The 19,120-nt window shown below is 40.6% G+C and overlaps 9 protein-coding genes across 10 annotated transcripts in view; 3 read left to right on the top strand and 6 right to left on the bottom strand.

The window, feature by feature from the left end:
• Nucleotides 1-19,120, bottom strand: part of LOC129795542 (histidine-rich glycoprotein-like) — a 446,033-nt gene that overhangs the window by 7,649 nt on the left and 419,264 nt on the right. The gene's annotated exons all lie outside the window — the stretch shown is intronic.
• Nucleotides 370-2,440, top strand: LOC129795596 (ornithine aminotransferase, mitochondrial). Its single transcript, XM_055837031.1, has 3 exons — nt 370-736; nt 851-1,299; nt 1,601-2,440. The coding sequence occupies exons 1-3, from the start codon at nt 553-555 to the stop codon at nt 2,267-2,269; spliced, it is 1,302 nt and encodes a 433-aa protein (XP_055693006.1). The 5' UTR covers nt 370-552; the 3' UTR covers nt 2,270-2,440.
• LOC129794460 (cingulin-like protein 1) lies at nt 2,335-5,196 on the bottom strand. Its single transcript, XM_055835211.1, has one exon. It carries the CDS (start codon nt 5,194-5,196, stop codon nt 2,554-2,556), a length of 2,643 nt encoding a protein of 880 aa, XP_055691186.1. The 3' UTR covers nt 2,335-2,553.
• On the bottom strand, nt 5,331-6,865 carry LOC129795592 (tRNA pseudouridine(38/39) synthase). The gene is made up of 2 exons (XM_055837025.1): nt 6,663-6,865; nt 5,331-6,590 (listed from the first exon to the last, which is right to left on the bottom strand). Exons 1-2 carry the CDS (start codon nt 6,741-6,743, stop codon nt 5,361-5,363), a joined length of 1,311 nt encoding a protein of 436 aa, XP_055693000.1. The 5' UTR covers nt 6,744-6,865; the 3' UTR covers nt 5,331-5,360.
• LOC129794459 (uncharacterized) lies at nt 7,976-9,239 on the top strand. The gene is made up of 3 exons (XM_055835210.1): nt 7,976-7,979; nt 8,068-8,172; nt 8,237-9,239. Exons 1-3 carry the CDS (start codon nt 7,976-7,978, stop codon nt 9,091-9,093), a joined length of 966 nt encoding a protein of 321 aa, XP_055691185.1. The 3' UTR covers nt 9,094-9,239.
• On the bottom strand, nt 10,026-15,471 carry LOC129795468 (insulin-degrading enzyme). The gene is made up of 5 exons (XM_055836764.1): nt 15,261-15,471; nt 15,048-15,182; nt 13,015-14,981; nt 10,610-11,106; nt 10,026-10,514 (listed from the first exon to the last, which is right to left on the bottom strand). Exons 1-5 carry the CDS (start codon nt 15,320-15,322, stop codon nt 10,071-10,073), a joined length of 3,105 nt encoding a protein of 1,034 aa, XP_055692739.1. The 5' UTR covers nt 15,323-15,471; the 3' UTR covers nt 10,026-10,070.
• Nucleotides 15,477-16,538, top strand: LOC129795691 (viral IAP-associated factor homolog). The gene is made up of 2 exons (XM_055837161.1): nt 15,477-15,669; nt 15,774-16,538. The coding sequence occupies exons 1-2, from the start codon at nt 15,664-15,666 to the stop codon at nt 16,467-16,469; spliced, it is 702 nt and encodes a 233-aa protein (XP_055693136.1). The 5' UTR covers nt 15,477-15,663; the 3' UTR covers nt 16,470-16,538.
• On the bottom strand, nt 16,528-17,687 carry LOC129795752 (alpha-endosulfine). The gene is made up of 3 exons (XM_055837234.1): nt 17,455-17,687; nt 17,242-17,373; nt 16,528-17,164 (listed from the first exon to the last, which is right to left on the bottom strand). The coding sequence occupies exons 1-3, from the start codon at nt 17,488-17,490 to the stop codon at nt 16,994-16,996; spliced, it is 339 nt and encodes a 112-aa protein (XP_055693209.1). The 5' UTR covers nt 17,491-17,687; the 3' UTR covers nt 16,528-16,993.
• Nucleotides 17,898-18,844, bottom strand: LOC129795756 (ATPase inhibitor mai-2, mitochondrial). The gene is made up of 3 exons (XM_055837239.1): nt 18,726-18,844; nt 18,454-18,592; nt 17,898-18,118 (listed from the first exon to the last, which is right to left on the bottom strand). Exons 1-3 carry the CDS (start codon nt 18,773-18,775, stop codon nt 17,987-17,989), a joined length of 321 nt encoding a protein of 106 aa, XP_055693214.1. The 5' UTR covers nt 18,776-18,844; the 3' UTR covers nt 17,898-17,986.

Genomic DNA, 19,120 nt, shown 5'->3' with positions numbered 1-19,120 from the left:
TGAGTCTACGGATGACCCAATGGACGCGAAAGGGTTAATCCAATTTCTATTCGTGACTAATAAATTAGAACATTTAGCAAAGCAATTAGATAAAAAGCACATAAAGGCATTTTTTTCGTGAATCTCTGAAGCAATTTATTAGTTCTTTATCAAAAAAATATTTTATTTTCTTTTCATTCCCAAAATCCTTTTTGTCCTTTCCGTCCTTTCGGCGCTTGTCCTTAACTTATCACTCCATTAACCGCCGTCGATTCATCATTGTCTCTCCAAAATTATTTTTAGCTTTCTCACTGCATTCACACAGAAGTCACGCTCTACTATCGATTTGTGCCACCGTTGACGTCCATCACTTATCCATGGAGCTTCGGCTTAACCACTGTTGAGTGTTCTGCCGGTGCCTGTTGCTACTTCACGAATTCCCATACATCTTCCCAACCAGTTGAGTTCTGTTCCTTGTGCCGTTCGGATTGTCTCTTTGAACTTTCTCTGTGTAATTTTCTGCGTAATTTAGCCACAAGTTGATTTCTCTCTGCCTGGTATTAGCTGGTTAACATGGCGCTAAGACACATTGGACGATTTGCAGCTGCCCGCCGACTGGGCTGTGCACCCCTAACAACGAGTGTGAAGCCCAATGAGAAGGGCAAAAAAATTACATCCCAAGAAGTTTTTGAGCGTGAAGATAAATTCGGTGCTCACAACTACCACCCACTTCCAGTGGCCTTGACCAGAGCGCAGGGTAAGTTTTTTTTTTCTCAATTTTCTCATTTGATCTTTTGCAATCTCTATTGAGATCTTTGTTCTATTTTTGGCGGGAAAATTCGCTAAAAATGTTGGTACATATTTCACGTAGGTGTTCATGTGTGGGATGTGGAGGGGAAGCGCTACTATGACTTCCTAAGTGCCTACTCGGCGGTCAATCAAGGTCACAACCACCCAAAGATCATCCAGGCTCTCGTTGAGCAAGTCCAGGTCCTTTCGCTGACATCACGTGCATTCTATTCAGACGTCCTCGGGGAGTATGAGGAATACATCACGCGACTCTTTGGCTACGACAAAGTCCTCCCGATGAATACGGGTGTTGAGGGTGGTGAGACAGCGTGCAAACTTGCCCGTCGTTGGGGCTACAGCGTCAAGAAAATTCCCGAGAATCAAGCAAAGATTGTCTTTGCATCCGGGAATTTCTGGGGACGCACCATGTCGGCAATTTCAGCATCAACCGATCCCGATAGCTTCAAAGGTTTCGGCCCCTACATGCCAGGCTTCGATATTGTCCCCTACAATGATTTGGCCGCCTTGTCGGTAAGAGCTTTTTTCTTGTCTGGGTAATTAACCACCTCTCTCTCAATTGACTTTCCATGTGATCCCCAAAATAACTTTGGGCGCTTTGTGTCTATTTAATTGGTGGTGTTGTTATCGCGTTCGCAAGTGGAAAATTTCGAGGGGGTCTCCATTGACCTTATCTTGCGCACGAGATTCAAAGCTGAAACAGCGCATTTAGCCAGTTTACAAGTGGTCACAAACAAATCCGTGATGTGGATTAAAGTTCAAACAGATGGGGTCAATCACAGGCACGTTTTTTTGTTGTTTATTTCATTCACAGGAAAAACTCCAAGATCCCACAGTTGCAGCCTTTATGGTGGAACCCATTCAGGGTGAAGCAGGCGTTGTTGTGCCAGACGAAGGCTACCTCAAGGGTGTCCGTCGTATCTGCTCTGAGAATAATGTTCTCTTCATTGCGGACGAAGTACAAACGGGGCTCGCCAGGACGGGAAGGATGCTTGCTTGCGATCACGAGGATGTTCGTCCGGATATTTTGATCCTTGGAAAAGCCCTCTCTGGTGGCCTCTACCCTGTTTCAGCTGTTCTCGCCGATGATCCCATCATGCTGACCATTAAACCCGGAGAGCACGGATCAACATACGGTGGGAATCCCCTAGGATGCAAAGTAGCCATGTCAGCTCTGCAGGTTCTAATTGATGAGAATCTCGCGGAGAATGCCCAAATTCTCGGGAAACGCCTTCGTGAAGGACTCAATGTTCTTCCCAAGGATGTTGTTAGTGTTGTTCGCGGAAAGGGTCTCCTCAATGCTATAGTTATCAATAAAAAATGGGATGCATGGGATGTCTGCCTGAGGCTCCGTGACAATGGTCTTCTGGCAAAGCCAACGCATGGCGATATCATTCGCTTTGCACCCCCACTCGTGATTAATGAAGAAGAAATTGATGAATGCATCGACATAATCAAGAAGTCGGTACTCTCATTCGCATAAGTCTGCTTTCGCACCGCTAATAGCTAAAAAAGGATCCTCTAGGGATGACCTTCTTATCTGTATTCTGACGAGTACCTGAGCTTCGCATTAAGATTCGTCAAACTGATTTTTTGCAGCATTTTTTATTACAAAATTTTATCAAAAAATAAATAAAATTATTCATTACATTTTTTTCTTGCCTTTCATTTAGCTCAGTACATTCAACTGCAACGTTCCAAGCAAAGTGTCGTCGGTTCAAATCACACTACGAACCTTTTTTTTTCCTTCACTTCCTGTGCTGAATTTCAATTCCTCTTCAAACTTTTCTTCATCTTTGAAGCAATAAGGAGATCATCATCAGTAATACTGGGAAGTTTCTCAATTTCTTCGGTTAAACTTCTCACTTCAGCTACTCTATGACTTTCTACAGGGGCTTTGTCACCACTAATGGGGGATCTACTGAGAAGATCAGCAATTTTCTGATTAGTCTGCCCAAAGCGACAGAGACTGCATTTGGATTCAGTGAGATTCCGTCGCATTGCCTGCAATTCCAGACGCTCCTTGCTCAATTTCTCCCACGATTGCGACAGCTTTTCCTCCCTCTGACACAAATCCTTTGTATTCTGTGACAATTGCTGGTATTTCTGGAATAATTGCACCTCAGTGGCTTTTGCACTCTCAAGAGCCCCCTCTGCTGCTGCTTCCCTTGCCTGAGCCGTACGGATAGCAGTTTCCACGTCAACTTCCTTGCGCTTTAGTGCATTCTCACGATCCTGCAATTGCCTCCGGACTGTTTCACACTCACGCTGGAGTTTCATGAGATTCTCCCGCTCCTTGTCAACTTCACGGGCAGCATCTTCAGCCACTTTGAGGGCAATCTCAACCTCTGCTTTTGTTGTACGTCCGGGATTTATTTTTTCCAACATTTCAAGCTTCAAACGCTCCTCCGTGAGTTTTCGTCGTTCATCCTCTATTTGTTCCATAAGCCGCTGATGCTCCTGCTGCGCTAACATCTTCATATCTTCAATACGCTTCTCGTGGCGCTTCTGTTCCTCCCGGACGAGATCACGTTCCCGTTCAAAGGATCTCCTCTCAACTTCCAACGTTGTGAGCTTCTCCTTTAGCATCCATTGCTCCTCGGAAGCTTCCTGCGAGAGCTTCGTTATCTTATCATCGAGTGTTGCAACGAGATCAACAAGCCGTAGTCGTTCAGCCTCAGCTAGATCACGACTCCTCTCAATTCTTCGCATTTCTTCTGCCATTTGCCGTTCTTTTGCTTCCAATTCTCGCGCTTTATCTGCCTCAATTCCACTTATTCGCTCATTTAGTGTCTCCTTGAGATTCTCAATATTCCCCGAAGCACTTTCCAAGAATGACGAGGCTGTCTTCAGTTGCTGAATGTATGATGAATTCTCCTGCATCACTGAGAATTCCATCAGTTTCGATTCCCGAATATTCTCAATTATCCTCTTGTGATCCTCCCGGAGATGCTGAATATCCGTCTCATAGCCAATCCTCATGGTTTCAAGGGCTTCCTTTTGGTGCACCTTCAGCTCTTCCAAGCGTTCTTCAGCTTCCTTCACCAAGGTTGTCTTTTCTTCATCCAATTTACTCAACTTGCGCATGTAGAATTCCTCCAGGCTGGTATTTTCACTCTTTAGGCGATTTTCCAAGCTCTGCAGGGTCTCTTCGAGGACACTAATTTGCTTCTTGTGACTCCTCTCCATTAGAATGAGTTCTTCTTCGTGATTACTCTTCACGTTTGATAGCAAATCCTCCAGGCGGAGTTTCTCCAACTCCAGGCGTCTCACATCGGCTTTCAGCTCAACCACTTCTATTGTTTCCGTTTTGGCATCTTCTGTGCCTGCATCAAGGGGAATCCGCGGGGAAATTCCCGGCAAGATTGGTTGATTGATAAGCGCTTCCAGGTGGGAATTTATCTTCTCTTGCTGTCGCTTAATGTTCTCCTCAAGAACACTCTGACGCTGCATTTGCTTCTGCATCAGCTCGGAGAATTGCACTTCCTGTCGTCTTAGAAGGTCCGCCTGACGTGCTTGAATATCCACAAGAGCACGCTCTTGATTCTTCAGCTGTGACGCCACCACTAGCTGCGTTTCCTGCTGTCGCATTGTTTGCAGGGCTGTTTCACTGGAAAGGATTTGCTTTGCAGTATCAGGGATTTCTTCATGTTGCACCACTGGCTGAGGAGGTGCTCTATCGACTACTGATGCCTTCTGTTCTATTGGCTTTGGAACCTCTTTTGCATCTGTGCCCAATCCTAGCCAATCTACTGGGGCTGATTTACTCGATGGCGCAACTTCCTGTTTCCCCGAATCCTTTTCACGGGTATCAGAAAACAGCCCCAGTGGATCAGGAATAGCTGAAGTAGATCTAGCAGCTGTTCTGGGACGTCCTCCTTGTGAAGGTTGAACCGTTGGCGGCATATCATCGAAGGTTGATTGCCGCGAAATCGGAGCTGGAGTTGTCTTTGGCCGAGGCTCAACTTTAGGGGCCAATCCTTGGGACTTTGCAGCCGGCTGTGTTGTCCCCAGAAGGTCATCAAAGATATTTGTTTTAGCTTTTGGGGCTTTTGGATCAAATCCAAGATCCAGATCGGTGTCATCATCAAAGGAAACTTTGCTCTTTAGTTCCGGAGTCTTTTTGGGAGTTTCCTTCCGGGCAACAAATTGGGGCTCAGCTCTGGGTTTGGGCACCTCAACAGTAGGTGGGGGATCGGGTTTCTTAGCAGGTTGAGTGGGGAGAGTTGGTTCTGGTTTACTTATGCCAAAGAGATCGGAAATTTTTGCCTTTCCCGGAGGTTCCTTTTTCGCGGTATTTGCTGCGGATTTAGCCCCGCCTGGATCTTTCTTTACTCCTCCATCGAAAAAACTATCACTCTCATCACTTTTTAGAATATCATCGAGGGGATCGTCTAAATCAAAATCCATTTTATCAAAGAAAAACTAAATTACGCGAATCCCTTTTCGATTTGTTTCCAAACACAACGTCTCCTTGGAAACCAAAGACTCAAAATTCCATTTAAAAAAAACAACCCTTCTCATCCTTCCCAGGCAAAAGCAAATAATTTATTTAATAAATTTATTGAAAATATTCAACTTACCTCATTAACATTAAGCCGACGCTTCTTGATAAAATGCTCAATACGATCCTCCAAGCTTTCTCCTTTACTTCGCTCAAGGAGCTTCTTGTATTGCCGCATCTTTGCTCCCTGAAGCAATTCTTCCCCACAGCAGATTGTCTCTCCGTACTGGTTGAATTTCTCCTCAAGTACCTTCCGGAGATCCTTTGCCACTTCCTCCATCATTGTAGTCTTGATGCTGGAGAAGATCCACTGAGTCTCAATGTCCTTCACAACTCTCTCCAATGTGTGCTGATTGTATACCCAGCTATCCTTTCCCTCAAACACAGTCTCGTACAGATTTAGTGGAATATCACTTGCAAGGCTATACTGAGGCTTCCGGGGATTTTTCTCAATGTCCAGTAACTCCCGGACAAGCTCAGGTTCCTCCTTATTGAGCCCAATGAGCAGCAGAACAGCCATTATGCATCGGATTTGATGCCAAAGGAAGGCATTTGAGCGTATTTCAAGGAACATCATACTGTGGGGGTCCTCTGAGGTCTTCTCATTGTCCACTTGTCGTATCCTAGCACTTGCAATGCTCCTCATGAAGGCAACAACCCCATTTGCCACATCCATTTTGCACAAATTGCGAAAATCATGATTCCCCACAAGGTAGGAGCACCCTTCCTCCATCGCTGGAATATTTAGAGTTCCTCGTGGGAAGAAGTATCGATAGATCCTCTCCTTGCAGTTGAATCTTGCACTAAATTCCGGTTCTGTGAGTGGATGCCAGGAGATGCATCGAATATCCACCGGAAGTGATTGATTCAGCATCACGCAGTAATTGAGTTCATTCTCAATTGATTCAGGGAGCATTTGCTCATCCGGAGGGAACTTGCTCCTCACATCGATGGAAATAGTTTGAGAGAAGGCACTAACACCCTTATCCGTTCTCCCGCAACGATGATAATTTGCGGATTCTCGCTTCTCAATCAGGCATGTACGCTCAAGGGCTTTGAATAAATGATACTCAATAGTGGCCATGGAGTCCTCCTGACTGGCATATCCCTGGTAATCCCATCCAAAGTAGAGAAATTTCAGCAAAATATGTCGCCGGTGAGATTTTGAAAAATCAAACTTTCTCTTCCTTTTTTTCGAAGCAGCATCATTGGATGATTCCCCATCCGGATCTCTCTTCTGAATAATGTTTTTGAGTTGGAGATTATGTGACTGTAGCTGGATGATCTTCTCAATTAATTCCTACAGAGAAAATGCAAGAAAAATCATGAAAATCAAAAGGATTGTTAAGCTTTTGTATGTAAGATTTCTAACCTCCTTGGACATTTCTTTCAATTCCTCCTGGGAAAGGGATTTATTCCTCTTGTTTACAGTCAATTCCTTATTGGTGGTCATCTTGTAGTCATTTAGTATCAAATTAATTAGGAAAATCTGTGTAAATTTTTATAAAACAGGAAGAAAACCGTAGAAAGAAAATACAAAACACTATGACCCAGTAAAAAATTGGTTCGTAGATATTTTCCGCGGACTTCCTCATGTGAGAAATTACGCATAGCGCTGAATTGATTTTTGGCGGGAAAGCAATCTTAACCTCACAAAAGGAAGAAAATGAATTTATGGAATAAAGGCTGCAAATTAGGACTTCTTATATTCTAATCCAAAAGAAGAGATTTAATTAAATAAAAAAAATTTTTTTTCATGAAAACATGATCTATATGAGCTTGTGAAGTAAGTAAATGAATTGACAATTCTTCAATTTTAATGAGCTTCATAATTTCAAAAGATTTAAAAGAGGCACAATCTTCATTATTTTAATTATTTTAATCCTTTTAATCATTTAGAATCCTTAAAATTGACTAATTTTACAATAAAAAAGAGATCTATTTTCCACAATAACTGAAAGTCAACGAATGTATTTCTCCGAATTCATTCAAATTATCGTTCGTGTTTGAGAACGTTGAGAACACAAATATTTGAGAAAATATAAATAAAATACATTTTTGTCAACCGCCTCAGTCGTTTCACATCATCACGCTGAGACAGGAATATTGTATGTGAATATCACGGCACAAAAAAGTGCATTTTTACTTACATTTTTCCCTCAAGAAAACGTAATCTCTCTTATTCAAAGCAGAGAAATCAGATAAAAAATGCTCTTGTTTAAAAATTCATTCATTTTTGTGATTTTCTGCCTTCTGGAAGCAATTACGACTTCTTCAGCAACAAATGGTAACTATCTCCAAAGTGAAACATTCAGAGACAGATATTGGGTAAAGAATTGTGTCTAAAAATCACCCTTCGTGGTAGGAAAAGTACTTTTTTTCTGCCCCAAAACCTTCATAATATTGAACAAAAAGATGTGGGGATCTATAAATAACATTGCCACCGTCGAAATGGTCAATTTAATCTTCCTGAATGGGCCATTTATTCCTACTACTTTCGTAATATTAGACTTTAATGTAAAAATAGATACCTTGAATGTAATAAATATGAATTTATTTATTAATTTTTCCGTGGAGATTCACGTGTTGGTAATAAATAATCTCGGCGCGCCAAAACGTGTTGCCAGATAAGTTACATAGCTCACAATGCATGTGTTTGGGACGCGCATTTTACATTGCGAATTTATGCGTAATGTCGTAAGAAATATCCTTTGGATATAGGAGCGATACTCCGCTGCAATAACCCGATTTCCGGGTTTTTCTTTCTTCAATTTCAGAACCAACAGAAACGCAAATTGCCCAATGTACCATTACTTCTGGAGATGTAAAAGCATCTGCCCAAGCAAGTCTCACGACAAAATTGGATGGAATTTGTGAATCAAGTAAGAAAGAATAACAAAATATTCAATGCAAGTCTACATTTTCAATAAATTCTAATTTTTTCAGACAGCCTCTATACAGCCTTTACGTATTTGGAGTCAAAGTTAATGCAGGAGATCTACAATATTCGTTTAGTTTTGAGTCAAATTCAAAATCCACACTACAATCTAATGCAACATAATCAATTTCTTCATCCCCCCGTCAACATGGCACCTACACTATATCACAACATCCAAAAAATTGTCGATCAATCGCGCGAACAAACATCCAATGAAGTAACAATTGCTCCATCTACTACATCATCAACCACTACCTCATCTACACCTCCTGAAAGTCTAAATGAGATTCCCGAATTAACAACCAAACAGAGTATCTTCTTCACAACACCTTCAGTTATCCCAGCCACGGGGAAACCACTCTTACTCAAATCACTGCCATCGAAGTTTTCCAGTGCTCGTGAATCTGAAATCTACAAGTTCAACAATACAATTCTATCAGGACAGGAGACACAGATCTTCACCTACTACTGGCGTATTGATCACTACAAGGAAAAACTGAAGAAGAACATAACTCATGTGGAAAGTCCAACGTTCGTTATTTCGGGACAAAGTTTGCACATTAAGGCTGAATTAAATCACCTAAAACGCGACTATTTGTACCTCCAATTGGAACAATCACCAAACAATGCGGAAGGGAATAGTTCAATTATCCTCGAAACTGGGAATTTATTCAAGGAGATCGAGGCAAAGAAATTTTTCCGGCATAAAATTGTCATTTTGGATAATACAAGCGCCAAGAGTGATCTTATTTCGCAAGAATTCTTGGATATTAATAGTGGATTTCCAATTCCCAATAGTGCCATCTTGTCTAGTCCATACTGCCGTAATGATGTTGTCCTAATCAAAATCCTAATTTACCTGTAAGATTGTCCAGGTTAAAGTAACTTCACGTGTGTACTTACTATTAATTAATTTTTTTTTAATTTACCACGTAGAATATTTTTGTGTCATCATGAAATATGTTTTGCGAATTTATTTTCATGATTTTATGAAGATTTAAATAAATAAAACTTGACCAAGGAAAATATAATCTTAAGTTCTTTTTTCTTGACGTTAAGGCGCTTTAAATAGACAAGTCATTAATCTTATTGTTTAAAAAAATTGTTTAAGAAAAAAACATGTTTTAGGCCTCGATTTTATGGTAAATCTTTAAAAATTCATTTGAAATTGGTCTTTTTGTATTACTTTAATGAAGCCCATGAAGACACACTCCACACAATTAAAGAAAATTCACAAGATTTTCTGTGTAATACATCTTTGTATAGGCGAGTTTCATTACTTCAAGATTGACAAAAGAAGACTCGGAAAAATATTTTCTTTTGAGAGAAAATGAAGGTCAAACTTTTGAGGTTAGAAACCTCGGTCCTCCAAATGATAAAAATCATTAAAAAATATAATAAAATTACAAAATACAATTTTTCGTAGGATTTTTCCAGTGGATACTTTCCACAGTACGTAGAAATTATTTGAATGGATCATTGATACTGTCCCATTTGTCCCAATATTTCCTTCATACAATGCCCCACGATAAGATTTTTGTAAGAAATTGCATTAGATACGAATTTCATCGAGGAAGAAGTGCTGAAGAAGCATGTGAAAAGATCTGTTCTATCCTTGGCAAGGACATTGTCAACCTGAGTACGTGCAAACAGTGGTTTGAACGCTTCAAAAGAGGAGATTTCAATGTTGCCGATGATCCTCCGAGCAATTTTTACCCAGAAGATGAGGATTCTTCGGATTCTTCACGACGAAAAAAGAGGAAGAGGACAAAAGACTCATAGAAAACTGCCAAAAGCTTCCGATAAAATACTCAAAATTCATTCCAACAACAAAATCATCTACTACAGTTTACTCCGTGCCCCCTTTCGCCGGATGTCAATGTAGGGCTGTACCACCGGATACAATTCCTTACTTGACTTGAATGTGGATAAATCCGTGACCAATTCCACACCTTTGGGTGGTGGTAGTGGTGGATTCTCTTCCACATTAGCCATCCCACTGTCACCATCATTTTGCGATGAGACAATGTGAATGGCTAACTTCTGCCTCCGTGCGGATGTCCTGAGAATAGATGACTTGTAGTAGTCTAGAAGTGCTGCCTTTGTCACCCCCTTGAGGATGGCCACTTCAGCATGCCCTCGTGAGAAGTGATACTGCTGCAGACCAATTTCAATCCAATACTTTGTGAACCACGACACCAATTGTCGTGGCTTTTCCAACTTGATTGCCGCCAATGCATCTTTGTGCCTCTGAAATTCCTCTTCTGTCATATTCTCAATTTGTTCCTAAAAGGAATCAAAGATTTTTATGCTTCCGGAAATGTTCTTTGCCGGGAAAGTCAAAGAGAAACAATAAAAAAGGATTGAGAAGAAAAACTCACCACCATAGAATCCAAGAAGAGTTCCATCCTCTCCTCCACGTATGCCGTTGGCTGAGAAGATTGCACAAGAATCCGTATACCCTGTACCCCATTCATCTTCCTCCCACTACAGAAGACAATATAGCCCAATTGCTCCTTTGTCCGCAATACATTATTACACGGCTCCGAAAGGATTTGCGCCACAAGATCCGTAAAAACATTATTCTCATCACTCTGTACGCCGCATTGAATGTAGAACAGCGTACACGATGCCATGTGGAATTGATTATTCTTCCGGAAGAGGAAACTCTTCCCCTCACCGAGCTTATATTCGCGCTTCGGGAAGAGTTGTCGCGCCAAAAGGGGTAATGTTATGGAATTTATCTTGAGGTGCTTCTCAACAATTTGTGCTAAATCCATTGCATCGCTCTTTGTGACATTCCCATAGATGAGACACTCAACGTGGACACGTGAGAGAAAGTCCCGGATGAATTGCTGAAGAGCTTCCGGAGTGGCAGCTGGAAAGGAGAAAAGAAACAAGTTCATAATTGAGGCAATGTAAGTTTGCATAAATGGTCAATTATTAATCAATCTCATTGATGGATAATGGCTCAATTATGAATCAATCACTAGAAATTAGTTCTAAAGAGATTGACTGAAAATTGAGCATTTATTGAACTGTTAATAAAACAAAAATAGTTTAATTTACTACTTTCTCGCTCTTTTCATTGTGGATTTTGCTTCTATCAATAAAATATATTGGAAAAGACGAAGACATAAAATCATTAAAAAATGTCTAACAGTTGACAAAAAAATGTTTGAGCATAAATTGTTTGATTGACCAAATATTGACCACAAATCGATCAAAGGATTGATGAAGAAATTGAAGAATGATAATACACACAGAAAAAAAATGACCAGAAATGGTAGTGAAATCGTTCATTTTTGCGAGTGAGTCGCTCGCATTGCTGAAATGAATTTCCATATATTTTTAACCCAAATTTAACATTGAATTTCATAAATACTGGGTTACTCTATCACTGATATCAATTAAAAAGCAATATATTTGCTATACATACTTATCGTTATTTTTCCAAATTAGTTTAATAAAAATGCAATATAAAAAAAAGTTGTGAAAAAAAACTAAATGACAGAAATAGAAAACATTTGGCGATATTTTCCAGCAAACATTTAACAGGTTTTTTTGACAACTTGACTTGAATGACAAAAATCTTCGAGTATTTTGCTTTATTTTGCAGTGATTATTTGTTCTTTTACCATAAAAAGGTGAGTTTAATGTTCCTAAGGGATGGTCACGTTATTTTTTAGAATTGAATAGAATTACTTTATTAATGCCCAGTGAACATAAAGATTCCTTATGGACTATACAATAATTTTTACAGTCATATGAAAAAATTAAAGAGTTGCGATCGACCGGGAGCCCTAAACATTGTGAGAATTCATCCTTTTGATACTAGATTTTTAAATTCTTTTAAATATCTACATTTTCTTATTTCTTCATCTAGATTATTATAATGTGTAATAGATTGAAATTTAACTGACTTTAACAAACTTTATTGTTCGAGGGAAAATATTTTTAACGATAGTCTTGCGTTTAGTCACTCCTGTTTTGGAAACTCTATCGAGCTAAAATACCTAAAATACCTTTTTACTGTGTGGTCAATGACGTCACCGTACCACGTGACACATCACTTTGTATACATTTTAACAACTAGTGCCACGATTGCTAATATTCGGTATTAAGATTTAACACTGAAAAAAACATTTTTTTGATTGATTTTGTTCGCCCGAGTTTCCAAAATAACGTGACCATCCCTTATTTATCCGCACAAGGATTTTCATGAAAACAAAAGTAAAATATGTGGTCCTTGGTTTTTTTGTCACAACCTAAAAGACTTCGTGTATAAACGACATGACTCGTAGACGTAATGTGCGAGTCTGCCTAAACCTCGTATACTGAAACTGCGAGCGATTTCATTCGTATTTAGAAAATGCGACATTTTTTTCTGTGTGTATTTTGGGTTAAAATTGGCTCAATATTGATGCCGTAAATTTTAATTCAATGCAAGACAGCAAAGAGGATCAACTATTGATCAATCACATTGATAGACAATAATTAATTGACTGATGATTGCCCAAAAATTGTGTAATTGATCAATGATTGAGTAAAAATTGAAGTACAATATTACTGTGAGCAGTAGTTGATCAATTTATGATCAAAAATTGATTCAATCTTGAGTCAATTTAGGACCACAAGGAGGATCAATTATTGAATCAATATAACTCAACTATTGATCAATCTGATTGACTAAATCATGACTTGTTACACCTGATGAAGGAGAAACGTTTTCTCCAACCAAAATAAAGAACGAATAAAATAGTTTAAGAGAAAATAAAATTTGTACCTTTAGTCGAATCAAGGAGTTCCTTCTTTGTCCACGCAAATTCCGTGAGAAGTACCCCGAGGTAGTAGACAGCATGCTGATACGGCTGCTCTGCTTCAAAGTTCTTCAGCGTCCTGGTGTACTTCTCCTTGAAAATGTCAAATCTCTTTGGGTCCACTTCAAAGTTGTACAGCACATTGAGGATGTCATCGAGAAAGAGTTTCTGCTTCTCACTGAATCCACTAACACTGATACTAATCTCATTGAGGGTATTCCCCACACTTAGGCGCAATCCCGCCAATTCCGCATTGTACAGGTACTCAGTGAGATGATCCCGGAATAGCATGACAAAGAGGTGGGTGAGATTGCAATTGTGCGGATCCGAATACACGAGTGGGCTGGAGAAGTCAAAATTCATGAGTGCCTTCGGCTTCCGGAATTCCGCATCTTGCTTATGCCACACCCGAATGTACGTTGTGTCGTAGATTATTGCCGGAAATTCCCCAATTTCCTCCTCAAGCGGTGCCAGGGAGAATTCCGTGGGGATAAAGTGATTCTCTTCGGGTAGATAAAATTGGGGATTTGCCTCGCATGCACACCACCGCTGGAGGGTATCATTGTCAATTGGCTCCACGGAGAATTTGGTCCCATACCAAAATTCCGTTCTATTGCACATTGGCTCCAGCTTCTTTCCCACCACAACAGCACGCATCTTCTGTGGGTGCAGGTACTTAAGAATGTCATCAATGAGATCCGGACGCCATTCGGAGATGAAGTATCCCGCCGAGAGGACATCCTCAAAGGGGAGAATGCGCATTGAGTGCACAACACTCGAAACGAGTGATAGGGGTCCCTCTTTGTCCTTGAAGCGGAACTGCATCTCCAAAATGTGACGGTATTCATCGAAAATCCTCCTCACGGGACCCTCTGTGCGTAGCATCTGGATGTACTGGAATGTATGCTGAATGACATCATTAACATTCTCAAAGCCATCCTGTGTTAAATCCACCACAATGTCAAAGAAACCAAATCCCCGTGCAGCCAAGGTATACCCTGCCATTAAATTATTGCAGTACCCTTTGTTCTTCAGCTCCGACAGGAGGCTCCCCTTGCCCTCGTGCCCCAGCAAGTGCGTAATGTACTTATCAGGGCTGGATTTGTAGAATTCCTCCAGATCTGGGCATGGGAAGGTCACAGTGAGGGATCGTGTGTCCTTCACGGGGACAACACACACCCTCACCCCGGTCTCATTGTCCGTATACGGGGATTCTGGCCATGTGGGTGCCGTTACGTTCTTATTGACAACCTGTGAGAACTTTGACGTCACCATCTCCTCAAGCTCATCCAGGGATTCCTTCCCAAATACCGCAAGAGACATAATATTAGCCGAATACCATCGTCCCTGGAACTTGAGCAATTCATCGCGTATGTTGATCCCCTTGGCCTTGGGATCCTCATCGAGAGTTTTCTTATTCCCCGTACCGAATTTACTGTATGGATGTCGTGGATTTGAGAGGGATTTATTCACCTGGCGCACCCGCCATGAATCCATTGGGATATTCTTCTCGTGCTCAGATTGCACGGCATTAATTTCCCGATCAGTGGCACTCTCCGTGTACAGGGGAGCAATGAAGAATTGTGCAAATCTATCAAGTGCCCCCTCAAGCTTATCCGGAACAATGTCAAAGTAGAACTTTGTAATGTCTGCATACGTGGAGGCATTGGAATTGCCCCCATTCTCAGCCAAATACGTCGAATAGTCATTCTCATTGGGGTACTTTTCCGTCCCAAGGAAAAGCATGTGCTCCAGGAAGTGTGCCAACCCCGGAATCTCATCCGGATCACTCAGGTGCCCCACATCAACGGCCAATGCAGCAGCTGAACGCTCAGTTGTGGGATCACTCACAAGGAGTACCTTCATCTCATTGGTCAATACAATTCCGCGGTAGCTTCTATTGTCCTCCGGAGACTTTATGATGTTATCAAACCTACATGTGGAGTCACACATCGTCAGCTAATCAGGTCAATCTCACGCCACAAACACGATCACTCACCTTGTAATCACTTTTGTAGAGCCATTTGGGGCTCCTTCCCGGAGACTCTCTGCTGCATTTCTCGACATGATTTTTCCCCCAAAAAATGTTCTTCGTGTCACAATCACGCTATTCCATGAACAATCCCTTTCGTTGCTGCACCAAAGAGAATGAAAGAAAAAAGAATGTGAAATCGTGCGTAAAAACAGGTGATTGCCCTCCCCCTGACTTTACCTTTGCTTCAATATTTTCCTAAAAATTCCAACTAATACCTGTCGTCTACGCAAGAAATGCATTCAAGACGATAACCCGTGTATTTAATAATGTAAAATATAAAAGAAAAATCACACAAAAAGAGAGAAAAGGTGGTGAAAATTGAGAAAAATCAAATAAGAAATTTTTCTCAGCACTTTTTTACGTGACAGACCAACTGTCACGTTGCTGAAAAACTTCTTCTTCTTGTTCTCTTTGACGTCTGACGTCGGGGTGTTTTTGCACCTGGATTTTTTTCTGCGCCTTCTGTGACTCATTTTTCTGGAATTTTGCGCTATTTTGGTATTTTCATTGAAAAAAGTATTATTTTTGTACTTAAATCCTCTCAATCCCAGTGAAATTATTTGTAATTCCCACAGACAAAATGCTGGTGAGTCATCATAACCTCAATTAAATGTTTTTCCCTGACCAAATAAGGGAATGTTGTTTACTGACTGAGATTTATATTGTGAGTGAAAAATCCTTGGGGTTTAGGATCCAAATGAGGACACCGAGTGGAATGATATTCTACGATCCAAGGGTATCCTTCCGCCCAAGGAGAAGGAAGCAGAAATCACAGAGGACACCATTGTGTCAATGCTGGAGCAGACAATTGAGCAAAAAGCTGGGAATTCTGGCAAGAAACTCGATGAGATGAATCTCGATGAGTTGGATGAGCTTGAAGATTCCGAAGATGAGGCTGTCCTCGAGGAATTTCGTCGAAAGCGCATAGCTGAGATTAAGGAGTTCGCCTCGAGGGCTAAATACGGATCAGTTCGAGAAATCTCTGGGCAGGACTACGTGGATGAGGTGACAAAGGCCGGGGAGGGTGTAAATGTTGTGCTGCATCTCTACAAAGCTGGAATCCCTCATTGTTCTCTCATAAATGAATATATGACTCAGCTAGCGGCAAAATTTCCCACAACAAAGTTCCTCCGGGCTGTCTTCTCAACGTGCATCCCCAATTTCCCTGAGAAAAATCTCCCCAGTGTCTTTTGCTACTTTGAGGGGGCAATCAGGAAACAATTTCTCGGCTCCCAGGAGTTGCGTGGGATGAATCTGACGCTGGAGGAATTTGAATATCTTCTGGGACAAGTTGGTTCCATTCCCACGGATATCACGGAAGATCCACATCGTGCAATTAAAGATAAAATGTTCAGTGATCTTGCGAATGATCACAATGACTGGTAAAGCTCTACAAGACATGCCCGGAAAGCCCAAAAATAACTCAATAAAGCGAAAACAAGCGTTTTTAAAGAACTTCAAACGACTTTTTCTCTTTATTTTTTGAATCTTTTGGACAATCTAATTTTCTTTTTGTCAAGATTTTGTTCTTGCCACAGAGCTTCCAAAGCACGGGGGAACATAAGTGTCCCTCCCGGAAGAGTTTGCCTCGGGAAGTTGTGACATTTTACAGATTTTTTGTTTGTTTAGTAATGTATCTACAGAAAGACATTCTCAATGGTTACAACATGGCTAAAACTATGTATATATCCCTCAGATCGTGCTCTTACAACATCTAAAAAAAAAGAACTTCATCCTCCTGCAAATTTTGCCTCCTTCTCACGTGAGCCAAAAAGAAAAAGTTAAACACCCCCTAGCTGAGAAGGGGGCGCTACAACATACACACAGAGTTCCATTGAGAGGAGAGATGAAGAGAAGAAAAAGAAGAGGGAGCGTTTTAAGGGGTATCATGTGTGGTTTTTTTGGGGTAATTAGCTCGTCTGGAATTTGTTGCATTGCTGAATGATCGACGTCTTTCGTGCTGGCACCGTTTCGGGCGTTGGAATGGCTTCTCCCGTTGGGACTTTATTGGCAAACACCTGCTTTATGCCACCACCTTTTTGCTTTGCCATTTGATAATCACCCGAATCAAAGTATTTTTGCTAAAAAGAAAAAGGAAAATTACATCAAAATCTTCTTTTGACTAAAAGTAATTGCTGTAGCGGCTGTAGCTACTTACCCCCTTTTGGAGTCTCTTCTGGAGAAAGGCAGAATGCCCTCCTGGACCACGATGGGCAGCTGCAGCCATTGGGTATTTTGCCTTGAGTTTCTCCTCTTCCATCTTCTCAAGTTCCCGTGGATTTGGTTGATGCTGCCATGCCAAAGAGCCCGAGGAATATTTTTAATCAGTTTAACTTGCAAAAAACACCTGAGAAGCGCCCCAAAAACTCACCTCAACTGGAGCGTCTGTGGCATCTTCTGAACTCATCTTTGTTGTGAACGTTTGGCCGTGTGTAAAACCTTCCCTGAGGGATTCTCAGACAAATTCCCAAACACCCGTTACTTGAGACGCAAAAAACAATTCACATTAAATATTTTCTCTACAATTTGTGGGCAGTTTTTCGCAATTTTCTCTCCTTTAATTTTTCTTTACTTTTTACGCGGAGACAAAAAATAAAAATTTGACATTCAGAGAGGAAATTTTTTTGCCTACTTTTTCCACTAGTTGGCGCTGTGATGTTTGAAATTGAAAAAATTAACGGATTTAACGGGGGGAGAATTATTTTCTTGATTGTTTGCAGAGTTTTCATTCTCAGAACGATATGAGATGGTCAGGAAGCTCTTTCGGAGCCTCTAGAGCTCTGTAGAAGTCCTTAATCATCAATCAAAAAAGGATTTGAGTGAATCAGCAAATCAATTTATTCATTCACATCAAATAATGCTGATCTAACAATAAGTAAGAATGAGTTGCTATAAAGTTTTTTTTACTTTGACTTGATATTCTTCAAGAATTCTTTGTGACGCTGAAGGGCAGCCTCGTGCTCCTTAATTTGTTCCTCGTGAAACTTGGCTTGGTCAATTTGGTTTTCCTTCAGTTTATGGAGCTGCGCTTGTTGCTGTAAAGAAAAATAAAACGTTAATTATTGATTAAAATATTGATGAAATGTCCTTTTAATAGCATAGAAGTTCCAGGAAATGATTCTTTACACCCTTGAAGGACTTTTTGAGAATTAAAGTAACTTCAGAAATCCTTTCTAGATCTTAAAGAGACTTTGAGAGTTTCTCTAATAGAGAGCACTTGTAGAAATTCTGTCTCCAGGATCCCCGGGAAAGTTATCCGGAAGATTTCTTCTAGTTCATTACAAGAGTACTATGGGATTGTCCCGGCTGTGCTTCCTTATCCTTATCAATTGAAATAAATTTAAGTATTGTTGGGGAAGCTGTCGTATACCTTCTTGTAGAAGTATTCTTCCTCACGGGCGGCTTCCATCTTCCCGAAAGATCCACCGGCCTCGCGAATGCTGCCACCACCGCCGCCGCCCTTGCCTGCACCACTACCCAGATCACCAAGTTGGCTCATCTTGGCCACTCTAGCAGATAAAAGGAACAAGACGAGACCATTAAATTACGTAATCTTCAAAAATATATACAAGGAATTTCACAAGTTTTGCCGAAAAATTACTACAACGCAATTTAGGAAAATAAATATGCTTTTATGCTCACCTCATGCAACTGGGGTACAATCGAGTGGTGCTACGAGAAATGGAGAACATTCTTTTTCACAAAAATTGTACACAAAACTTGTAAATTTTCTAAAAACTCGCGACTTTTTGAAGTATTTTCCGTATTTTCCTCAAAAAATGACAGGTGTGTCAGAAAAAAAATATGAAATTTCTTCTTTTTCTTCATTTTTCATCATGTACCGGAAATTTTATGCGGCTGGCATGTTTTGATTTCGGATTTTTCCTTATTTCTTTTGGATTCTGCATCTGTTAATTTTATTATTGAACTGGAACGATAATAAACTTAATTACGCTGGAAAATTCGGCGAAAAACGCGAGGAAATTGCGAAAAACTGAGTATGTAAGGGAGACGGATAGCAGTAAAATACATCCATG

The sequence above is a fragment of the Lutzomyia longipalpis genome, chromosome 4 (assembly GCF_024334085.1).
Source record: "Lutzomyia longipalpis isolate SR_M1_2022 chromosome 4, ASM2433408v1".
Lineage (NCBI taxonomy): Eukaryota > Metazoa > Arthropoda > Insecta > Diptera > Psychodidae > Lutzomyia > Lutzomyia longipalpis.
The sequence above is the reverse complement of the archived record's forward strand: the minus strand, read 5'-3'. Positions and strand labels throughout refer to the sequence as shown.